General features: G+C 32.7%; 1 protein-coding gene across 1 annotated transcript; it reads left to right on the top strand.

Moving 5' to 3' along the window:
* Positions 1-863: 863 nt before the first annotated feature.
* Positions 864-11167, top strand: LOC108196501 (CSC1-like protein At1g32090). Its single transcript, XM_017363803.2, has 11 exons — positions 864-1366; positions 2251-2403; positions 3124-3259; positions 4216-4317; positions 4443-4565; positions 4652-4732; positions 4972-5312; positions 5759-6004; positions 8052-8376; positions 9192-9425; positions 10386-11167. Exons 1-11 carry the CDS (start codon positions 1053-1055, stop codon positions 10935-10937), a joined length of 2607 nt encoding a protein of 868 aa, XP_017219292.1. The 5' UTR covers positions 864-1052; the 3' UTR covers positions 10938-11167.
* Positions 11168-12244: the final 1077 nt, after the last annotated feature.

Below are 12244 nucleotides of genomic sequence, written 5' to 3'. Positions count from 1 at the left end.
GTATTATACAGGCATAAAAAAATAGTTTTTTCTGAAACTAAACTATATTTTAAATGCAACATCATATCTTAATCCAACACAAATTTATTCAAAATCACCACCATCTCATCATCAATCTCCTGGTTAACAAATTGTAGTTATCATATGTGAGTAATTTGAATTATGTCATCCTCAAAAAAATGTATTAGAATGATATTTTTACCATAAATTTGAAAAATTATTAATATTATTATGTTTCCAAATATAAACAAATATTTAAAGTTTTATATATCAAAATGTTTTGTTAAAATACAAGAAAAAGAGATTATTAATATAATACTCCGTAATTTCTAACTACCTAACGACAAACGTCAATAATAAAGAAAACAAAATATATATTAGAATAGGCGAGAACGAGAAGAAAGAAGAAACAAAAAAAAGAAGAAAAAAGAAAGAAGAGGTAAAGACACATTTGCTATAGAGATTGACAAAGACAACACCAACCGATTTGTACATAAAATATGCTTGCCCAAAAGAACAGATGAGACAGCAAAGCTTCACGAGTCTCCAATTGCATTACACTAATCAACTTCGGATAAAGGATGATCATAATACATGTATTTTAAATTTTTTATAAAATACTAGTAGTATTTATTTTTATAACAAAAAATATAAAAGTAAATTTTAAATTTATATTTTATATAAATTTAATGTACTCCGTCTCCATATAAAAATATAAAGAAATAAAAATAGGAGAGCGGCCACATAATACAAGTATACAAGTATACAACACATAACTCTTACATCATCGTTAAAAAAGAAACACCCATGAAAAACGGAAACCAAGCTCTTTCAACACTTCACTTGATTAAACTAATAATCTTACACACAGAGTGTGTCCAAACCTGTATGTATAGGTGTCCAAGAAAGAGAAGGGTCTGAGCAAAAGGCCACCTCATATTCTTTACTTTACTCATTTCTACTATACCTTTTTTCTTTCTCTTTCACACCCTTTATCCATATTCTCTTGCATATCTTCAAAATCTCTGCTTTCTGCAAAATTGTTTCTGTTAATGGCAAATCTTGGTGATATTGGGGTTTCTGCATTCATCAACATACTTGGTGCTTTTGCATTCTTGCTTGCTTTTGCTTTGCTCAGGATTCAGCCCATCAATGACAGGGTTTATTTCCCGAAATGGTATATTAATGGAGAGAGGACTAGTCCAAGAAACAGTGGGTATTTTGTGGGCAAGTTTGTTAATCTCAATTTCAAGACTTATCTTACTTTTCTTAACTGGATGCCTCAAGCTTTGAGGATGAGTGAGTCTCAAATTATTCAGCATGCTGGCCTTGATTCAGCTGTTTTCTTGAGGATTTACCTTCTGGGGTGATTTTCTTACTCCTAGATTTTTTTATAATTGTCTTGCTGTTATTATAATTTGTTATTGTTTTTATGTCAATTATTGTCTTAGTTAAAGTTCTCCTTGGAAAAAGTTCTGATTTTTTTTTCTTATTTTTAGTTAGAAGTAGCTTTCTAATTGGCTAGTAAGCTTATTATTTTTTGAATGGCAAGGGGATGAAGGCTGTATAAAACATCAATAATTGGATTTTTCAAGCTTATATGTGTTTTTGTATGCTGTGTAATCACTACTAGTATTTAGGAAGGACATTATCAGTTTCCGCTGTATCACTGTTTAGAAACATCTTTCTGTTAGTTTATCTGTATTTGGACATTGCAGTCAATTGTATTCTTATCAAGTCAAGGTGTTTATCACTTGAATACTGCTGCTTTCTAAAGATTTGAATTCTTGAGATGCAATCTTAATATTAGCTCATTGCGGTTCTTTTTATAGTTGTGGCAACATGTTTTACTTGAAATCAAGGTAAAACTAAGTTTCAATCTGCAAACTGAACTATGTGGATACTTTGACATAAAAGCAAGTGCACCTTACTCTGAATCATAAATTTTCTTGTTTCCCTTTTCTGTCATCATCAAATGTTCTATTAATCCCACAAAACTCAGATAATATAGTAAGCGTAAAGTAGAAAGGAGCTATAGTGCATTCGTTTTATGCAATTGATGTGCTAGTGGAGGATAATATACATCTGTATAGATTATTGCAAATATATAGTTTTACCCTTCTACTAGTGTGAATGCTCTAGATCCTTTTGGACAATATTCTTATCTAATTATCTCGTTAAAACAATTAGATTGAATTTGTTCTAGATTTGATGGGTCATACTAATGCATCTCCTCTTCTTGTATGTCAGCTTAAAGATTTTCGGGCCAATGGCTGCCATTGCACTCTTGGTACTTATTCCAGTCAATGTTTCAGGAGGCACATTGTTTTTCTTGAGCAAAGAGCTGGTCGTTAGTGATATCGACAAACTCTCAATATCAAATATTCGTCCTAAATCTATTAAGTGAGTTGTCTTCTTTCTCTCTTAATAATAAGAGAAATGTAGATTCATTACACCAGTCTTTAGCTAGTAGTGAAAGCAAGAACTAGATGCTATCTTATGGTTGAAGGCATCAGGAGGATAAATTGTGAAAACTTGCTGGCATTATCTTCCCAGCATGATATTATCGATGTTTGAAGTTTCAGTATTTCTTGTTGACTGTAAATTTAGGGATTGAATGGATTAGTGGTTGTATTAAATGTATTAACTAGACCATCTACATTAAAGTTAGTACGTGCAAATTTTCATTGGTTATGTCAGAAATGGACTGAAAGGTGGCCTTTGTTCACATATTTGCATAATGTTGTATTATTAATACCTACACGTGGTTTTAAGAAACAAGATATATTCTACACAAGCACACAACTTTTCTACAATAATTTCTTCTTCCAAGTCAATATTGTGCATGTAAGCCACATGGATGTTGAATCATTGGATATTTGTCTATAAATGGCAGGATTTGCATTTTAGTTGCTGTAATGCTGTCTTCCTTTACAGCAAGCGTTGCTTAAATTTGATATTTTTAAGTTTATCAAACTATACATTCTCTTATAATACAACCCTTTTTAGTGAACTTTCGATAATATGTGTTTCCGTTTTGTATGTCTACATATATTTTGATCTTGTTGCTGGGATGGGAATAGAAAATCTAGCCTTGACAAATTTTCAACTGTTGACATTTAGATTTTTTGCCCACATATCACTGGAGTACTTGTTCACATTCTGGACTTGTTACATGCTTTACAAGGAATATGAAAGAGTGGCAGCAATGAGATTAAAATTTTTGGCTTCTCAACAAAGGCGTGCTGAACAATTTACAGTGAGTCCACTCTCAATCCTAATAGCACTCCATAAAATTCTTAGAGTAATCATTCCTGTTTGACAAACTGAATATTTCTTTGCCTTTTAAATACTCTTTCATCAATGCGTATATGAAATTTGCAACATATAATAATTCTTATACTCTGTCCTTGCGAGCTACTATATAGAAGGTAGTCACATTATTGCTTGGGAATTTGCTCACTTGAAAATATAAATGCTTCGTGCCTAGCTGTCTCTTCATGGACACCCTCTTACAGCAGTGCAGCAGATGAGAATATAAGTTATAGAACCTTACTAACTCTTCTGTGATGCGGGACATTGTGTATTACTTGAGTATGTCTTGTAGAGAACTAAATATTTATTTTGTAAGCCACAACAACATGAATAATTGTGTTCACGTAGTTTTGTCTGTGTATACATTCTCAGATATACCATGACAACGTTCTAGACCACTATGTTAAATAACCAATTTATCTAAAAAACTTTAAGGTGTTAGAGGGAGTGCTTAAAGGATCATATGTTATTCAACAATCCCCTTCAATTGTATAGTTGAACAAACATAATCCCTAAACCGGACTCTAATACTATGTTAACCAATTTATCTAAAACCTTAAGTTGTTAGAGGGAGGCCTAAAATGGATCATATATCATTCAACACTCTACAAATATATGTATAATGTTGTTCTGTTGCTCTAATAAATCTTTTTACTACTTGCTTTTTGATTTTCCCTCCTGGTCCTATTTGCCATGGTTGGATATGGTATTCAGTATTACTATATATTTAGTTTATTTTATTATGAAATAATCAAGTGTTCTGATATATAAGTGTTGGTCTACAAGAAATTGTAACTAACATATTCTCATTTCATTTTGTAAATGTTCAAATTTACTTTGACATTTACAAACTTTTTAAATCCATCTCTGATGTGGTATTTCTGCATGCCCATATCTCAGGTTTTAGTCAAGAATGTGCCATATGCATCTGGCCGCTCAATATCAGATAGTGTGGAGATATATTTCAAGAAAAATCATCCAGACCACTATTTATGTCACCAGGCAATGCTTCTAACTGTATCAATTTTTGTAAACTTCATTTGAGATGCTTCAAGCACACTTTATCAGTTACTATTTCCCGTTCTGGTTCTCTTTGTTAGAGTAAGTCATTTACCTTGTTAATTCAGGCCGTCTACAATGCAAACAAGTTCGCAAAACTTGTTAGGAAAAGAGAGAGGATCCAGAATTGGCTGGACTATAACCAACTTAAATTTGAAAGACATCCGGAGAAAAAGAGGCCAACGAGTAATGTAATTCCTTTTCTTCAGTCAAAATTGTTAAAATATGTTGTTGATGCCTTCTTGTTTTGCTAATAATGCTATCTCTTTGGTTTCAGAAAGGATTTCTTGGGCTTTGGGGTGAACAAGTTGATTCTATTGACTACTACAGAAAACTATTAACAGAATTTGACAGAAGAGTGAGTAATGGCTGTTAATTCATCTGCCTATATTTAAAATTTTTGTAGCTATCTATTTGTTTCCTTCTTTCTTTTTTATTGATAATTATAACTACTCTTTTTTCTTATGTGATACTACATGGAACCTTATGTTAGTTCATCCCTGTCTTTTTTCCTAGGTAGTTGATACATTTTAGTGTATAGTCTATGGGAGAGATCATAATTTTTTTTGGTGACATTTTGTCCTTTTGTCTCTTCAGTTAACTATGGAGCGCCAACGAGTTCTCAAGGACCCAAAATATATAATGCCGGCTGCCTTTGTGTCTTTTAATTCACGATGGGGTGCTTCTGTTTGTGCACAAACCACACAAAGCAAGAATCCAACTCTCTGGCTAACAAATTGGGCTCCTGAACCCAGGGATGTATACTGGAAAAATCTGGCTATACCCTTTATTTCTTTGACCGTCAGAAAACTTGTGATATCATTATTGGTATTTGCACTGGTCTTCTTCTACATGATACCCATTGCCTTTGTGCAATCACTAGCCAATTTGGATGGCCTTGAAAAGGTTGCTCCTTTCCTCAGGCCAGTGATTGAATTGTAAGTCGAATATTTATTTTATTGTAAAATTCGTTTCTGATTATTGTTAGTTAAACTATGTTACTCTCTCTATATTCTGATCACTGATCATATTGAATATCTCCTGGGCCACTGAATCACACACATATACGCATGATAAAAGACATCAAAGTAACACATAAAAAAACTTAATTCGGCCAACTTATAGGTTTAGGGTTTAGGGTTTTGAATTCTATTCAAAACCTATGCACTAGCTATTGCTATTATACCCCTGAACAAGAGTTATTTATCTGGAACTATATATACTTATATAATTCTCATGTTCCTTGACTATGTCCACTGTAAACATTTATTAATGCTTTCTTGCCATGTCTGGAATAACAATTGCACTTTAATTTAACATGCCTTTCGTTTGTGAGAATCCTTATATCTACTGATTGACAATCATTAAATCTGATTTTCTGCAGGAAATTCGTTAAATCATTCTTACAGGGTTTCCTTCCTGGTCTAGCATTGAAAATCTTTTTGTACATCCTTCCTTCTGTTCTGATGGCAATGTCAAAGTTTGAGGGACATGTAGCATTTTCAGTACTAGAACGGAGGACAGCTGCCAAATACTACTACTTTATGCTGGTTAATGTATTCTTGGGAAGCATTGCTACTGGAACAGCTTTCGAACAACTTCATTCTTTTCTACATCAGTCACCAACCCAGTAACGTTTCACATCTCTACTTATAGTTGTGTTGCACTATACTATGAGGTGTTACATTTTGTTGAGTATTTCTATGAGTATCATTCGCAGAGAAGGACTAAATTCAATATCAAGTCAAGTGTATAATTCCTTAAATCTAGAAGTGTAGAAGTATAATCGGATGTTTTGTTTACCAACTAAATTATACTACTAAGTTATTAAAATATAAGATTTATCGATGGAGAAAAATAATCCAGGAACATGGGTTCTTCAATTGGTTTTCATAATTGTCTAATATATGTGATATCTTGTTGTCTCACCTTGCTAAAAACAATTCTTCTAAATTCTAATGCTTATATTGTTCTCTCCCAAGATACAATATATTGCCTACAACTATACCTTGAACGCAACTTCCTTGATATCAATATATAAGTCATAAACTATTGATACCCAAGAATTTATAGTTTCATAACTCGCATATTAATCTTCTAAATTAATCTTCTAATTAAATAATTGAATTATGTCTATCATATCATGTACTAGAATTACAAATCTTCTTCCGATTCATTATAACTCCTATAAATACAATTAAAGGTTCATAACTCCTCTGGTTGTGTGAAGAATTCAATGATAGATTAGCAAAAGCAAGAAGAATCACAACATTATTAGACAAACATATTAAACTAACAAACACTTCCCGATTCCCGGATTTCCTAGATTAGAGGATTAGTTTCGTCAAAAAAAAGATTAGAGGATTAGTTACTCATAATTGGATAAGAAACTGTATATGTATGAGTAAACCAAACCACAAGTACAAGAGTCAAGAGTAGAAGAATACAACTTTAAGAGCTCGTTAAAACACAAGATGAATCTCTTCAATCCTTTGCTCAATCTCCCTCTCCAAGTGTTTCTCTCTCCCTCAATACACGCAATATCCTCTATCTCTCTAATAATACAAAACCTAGTAATAATAGTGTTGTTAATAGTTTCCTTAAAATAAGTTGGATTCTGAAAAGAAATTCGTAGGCTGACTTTAAGGCCTGTTTCTGGGCTGATTCAGTTGGATTTTAAGTATTGGACCTCCTTGAACTTGTTGAGAATTCCATTATCTTCGCTTGGGCTGTAAAAACGTCCAATTCTAATTTCTAAAACTTCAGTTATAACCCAAACAAGATTTGTTTCGCAGGCTATCCATAAAATCCGAATTTCTATCTGATTAAGCCCAAATAAGCTCCATTTAATCCAACTTTAGGAATATTTATTTTCCTGTCATTAAACACTTAAAATCAATTAGCAATACCCCGATTATTTACAAAATACTAAAATTATGGGAATAAAATCATATAAAGATATATATAAATATATACTTTATCAGATTGAAAATGCTTGCTACTTATTCCAAAAGCGCATCTTATGCAATAGATTGGAACAAGTTCACAAATTATTAGCTGTTATTTAATGGCATAATGTCCTGTCCAAGGCTGTTAATATATGCATGAAATTGGCTTATCCTGATTTCTGAACTCTGTTAGTTGTGAGACACTGTTGAAATTTGCAGTTAGCTGACTAGTCAGTATTACATATTAGAATAAAAGAACTTTGATATGATGTAATATGAAAATCAAATTTCAAATGTTCTATAGCTCTCTATTCATTTATTGTTGTGGAAATTGGAAAATGTTCTCCTCTGCAAGTTATATCTATGAAAGAATGCATTGCAGAATGTGTATCTGCCATATACATGGATTTATATAGTGTGTTCTAGCGACCACATTAGAGTTTCCCACTTTTGTAGCTTGCATCCTTGTTAAGTTGTAGATTATTGTGCTATATTAATAATGCAAGTCTCACTATGTTATGACAAGTTTTGTGTTAATTGAGCAAAGTAATGCATGCGTTAAGTGATGTTTCGTCTTATAAGTGTATATAACAAAGAGTAAAAATGTGTAAGCCAAAATATAATAACATTTTCTTTCTCTGGACAAAAAAAATTATATATAATAACAATTGTCTTTCACATCCCGGGTTGATAGTTAAATTAGAATCTGATGTTCAATTTCTGTGTCAGGATTCCGCGGACAATTGGAGTGTCAATACCAATGAAAGCCACTTTCTTTATTACATATATAATGGTTGACGGATGGGCCGGCATTGCTGGTGAGATTCTTCGATTAAAACCATTGGTTATTTTTCACCTCAAAAACATGTTCGTGGTGAAAACTGAAAGGGATAGAGAGAAGGCAATGGACCCTCATGGTGTGGATTTTCCCGAGGCTCTCCCAAGTCTGCAACTATATTTCCTCCTTGGTCTGGTGTATGCCGTGATTACTCCGATCCTTCTTCCTTTTGTCTTGATCTTCTTTGGATTTGCATACTTTGTCTATCGTCATCAGGTAAAGTTTCCCAAGTTATAGAACTAAGTTCTAACATTAATATTTTTTTAGTCAACTAATTTTAGATTGATTGACCATTCTAAAGTTCAAGTCAGCCAATGGTTAGACATTTAATTTTTTTTTAATAAACACATTGGACCACAAAGTTGACAAATCAAACCCCATTAGCAGAGTTTTTGCAGAGGTGTGGGACAGAATGATGGATATAAAACAAGTTCACCTCCACCTTAAGGAAACATATGTTGGTAGCAGGAGCATAAACAGAAAACGATATTATGTGGGTCAAAATCTTTTAGCATATTTTTACGAGAAAGTAATTAGACAAAGAACTACTAAAGAGCTGTATTTACATTCCGTAATTGTCCTTGCCGACTTCTCATATATTGGAAACGTTGAACATTTGGATTTAGAATTTGAAAGTTGAGCTTTGTTCTGCTTTAAATATGGGGTCAATTTCTGTTTTTATATGGTTAAGGAAACTATTTGAAGATATATAAAATTAAAAAATTTGTGGGTTCAAATAGCCTCTTATAGTTACGTGTAGCTACGCCCCTGGTTGGTAGGTGGCCGGGCTGGTTCCTTTAGCTCATCATATATCATATCATAATATCTTTGTAAAGATTCGATAATGGGGGCTTAGTTTTTCCTTTCTGTCTAGTTTGTCTATCACGGATTCAATGTCATTTTCCCAAAATATGCTGTGTGTCATGCATGTACCGTTGTACATTGCTTGAGCGGTTAACTCATTTTAATCTTAGATAGCTGATATGAATTTTTATTGGTACTAAACATTCTTTTATTCTATTTATTTACAGATAATTAATGTTTATAATCAACAATATGAGAGTGTTGCAGCCTTCTGGCCCCATGTTCACACCCGCATTATAGCAAGCTTGTTGATATCTCAACTACTCCTAATGGGTCTACTGAGCACCAAAAAGGCTGCAAATTCTACACCTTTTCTTGCTGTGCTACCAATTCTGACACTAACATTCCACAAGTATTGTAAGAATCGGTTTGAGCCTGCATTCAGAAAGTACCCGCTTGAGGTAATTTATTATGGCCTATGTCATCTTAATTTGTTATTGCATTGTGTTTTGCAAATATGTAGAAGGTATGTAATTATGTATATTCATCATTTCCTGATTTCTTATTGAGATAATAATGTGCTTATGTCAGGATCTGTGTTCTAGCACTATTATAGGCTTGTAAGGGCATTTAAGTCTTTTAAGATTTAGTTACGAGACTGAGTCTAGTAATAGCACTTGCTTTGCTTTGATGACAAGAAGATGAAATGTAATTTCACAACTCGCTCTCTCTAGCTTATAACTGATTTTCTATCGCTAGATTCTATATTTCTCCGTAATATATCACTGATATCTCTCTAGCTCTCTCCCTGCTAAATCTCTCTCATTGTTTCACTATTTCTGCCCTTATCTCTATGTCTTCGGCCTTATTTTTGCTATATCTCTCACTATTTCAGTTGTTTTCGGCATATTCTTACTTAGAATATCAAAGAACACCTATAACATACAAATATTCAACTTATCCTATAATAAGATATCAGGCTTCAGTGCATAAATTAGCCTAAAACTTAATCAAATTTCACCATGAGACCTTAGTGCTTCCTTATATATGTATATATATGGAGTTATGACTTTAAATGTGGACTCCATAAAACTTTTTTCACACACACACACACATATATATATTTCGAGAAACTAGGAACATAAACAACTACACACCTAGTTAGGTTCGATAAAAGTCGCTTCTTGATAACGAACAACGGTTAATTACCAGTATAGTAAAATTTAAGATTTATATGATCAAAATGAACATATTGAGGTTCATAGTTAGTTTCAAGTAAACATTGTACATATACGTAGACTATACGGTAAAATAATTTCAGAAATTCTTCTTATGGACCAATTGCACTCTCCTTCGCAACTCTATATTATTAGTTTCAAGCGAACTAATAGCATTCTTTAACATAAGGAAATTCGTTTCAGGAAGCTGTAGACAAGGATGCAGAGGAAGGAGGTCCTGAACATGATCTCAGTTTAAAGTCATACTTATCTGATGCATATTTGCACCCCATTTTCCGCTCATTTGAAGAAGTTGGTCTAGTTGAGGACACTGAGGTTAAAGTTGATAAAAAACCAACTCACCACATCATCACTCCTCCAGCAAGCCAACCTAGTTCCCAGTCCACGCCAAATGCAGAAGCTGAGATGGCTAATATTCAAAAGTACGAATTCGAAGCACCTGGTAATGCATATCACTATGAAGTTGAGCCTCCTCCAGGTAATGCATATCACTACCAAGTCGAATCACCAGGTAATGCATATGACTATGGACCCGAATCTCACAGCAATGGTCCTCATGGATATCATTACGAAGTTGAAGCTCCTGGGAACACATATCACTATGAAGACGAGTCATCTGGGAATGCATATAGCTACGCAGTTGAATCGCCTGGTAATGCATATCACTATGATGTCGAGCAACACTCTAGTCTGTATACTTACTCTGATGCTTCCCATCACAACTATCGTTACTGAGTCATTGGAGTTTTTGTTGTCAATAGTAAAAGTAGATTCAACAGAGCTAATCTAACCAGTGTTTCTGCCAGCAGAAACTTGCATGCATGCAATTTAGTTACTTTCATCATACCATCTGTAATTAATTAATTTAATGTTATAAGGGTGTTGATTTTGAAGATGCTCATGATCATAATATGGGTGCAAAGAGAAGTGGTTGATTTACCTTTATTTATAGCTGTTTTACAGCAGATGTTTCACAATTATACACAGAATACACATCCTTATCAAGATAATCTTATTTATTACATAAGAAAATCTTGGATGGTCTAGAAATACATTAGTAATTTGGACACCCCTTACTCCTTAGATGCATTTTTTTTGTAACTCGAAGGTATCCGAATTTTGGCCTCTAGTGCTTCAGTGATGTCTGTCGAATAACCTCAATTTCTCCATTTACATCATTTGCTGCTGTTTGATTGTTATGTGTTCCTTTCTTTTATGGATTTCATCCATCAAATCTGGTCCTTTCATTTATGGATTTAACTATTATAAACGCCAACTTTCAAATGCCTGAATAGAAATCTAATGACTCACACAATTACGAGATGCGTAAATATACTTAAAATCGCGATTGAACGATGACCTATCACCTTACACTAAAAAAACATTAGAATTTCTTTAGTTGTATCAAAATAGTATTGTTGGATATTTGTATAAAATTATATATGTCATTATTTTCTCTTTATCTCTATCAAATTTTTGCCGCTGAAATGTATTTCTAAAATGAAGAAAGAATTAGTATATTTTTATCAAGAAAATGTACCCCTCTCCCGTCCTATTCATTTCTATACGTGTTTTTCTTCATTACTTATATATGCATTTTAAAACTCTTACAAAACACAGTTCTGTAATATGACAAAAAAAACACAGTTCCGTAACTTATATTTCATTTTTTTTACATAAAATAAAATTTTAAACATTATATATTTTTTTAGAAAAAAATTTCAAACAAACCTAAGGTAACATGTTTTACGAGCATCTTAAAAAATATGTTAGATCCCCATCTCCCAATATATATTTCTTCCTATGTTTTTTATTATTTGACGTTTTGACTTTTGGCACACATATTTAGGTGGGTTGACCAGATAATAAAATTTATTGATTTTTATTGATTTTTTTTGTAAATAAAAATTTTGATTATAAATTTTAATCCATGAGAAGAAAATTTAGAAAATAATATTTTACACTTAAACGTGGTTGCACAAAGTCAAAGCAAATTTAAAAAAACTAGATACTGGATTGGTTAGAGCGGGTAAATATTTAAT

The sequence above is a fragment of the Daucus carota genome, chromosome 7, assembly GCF_001625215.2.
Source record: "Daucus carota subsp. sativus chromosome 7, DH1 v3.0, whole genome shotgun sequence".
NCBI lineage: Eukaryota > Viridiplantae > Streptophyta > Magnoliopsida > Apiales > Apiaceae > Daucus > Daucus carota.
Note: the sequence above shows the minus strand (reverse complement) of the source record. Positions and strands in the feature narration are given on the sequence as shown.

What these genes read in the sequence shown, in the direction of transcription:
- LOC108196501 (XM_017363803.2), top strand. Translation starts at nt 1,053, where the DNA reads ATGGCAAATCTTGGTGATATTGGGGTTTCTGCATTCATCAACATACTT. An exon ending in TTGAGGATTTACCTTCTGGG is followed by an intron (nt 1,367 to 2,250) that starts GTGATTTTCTTA and finishes CTTGTATGTCAG; the next exon opens with CTTAAAGATTTTCGGGCCAA. An exon ending in TAACAGAATTTGACAGAAGA is followed by an intron (nt 4,733 to 4,971) that starts GTGAGTAATGGC and finishes TTGTCTCTTCAG; the next exon opens with TTAACTATGGAGCGCCAACG.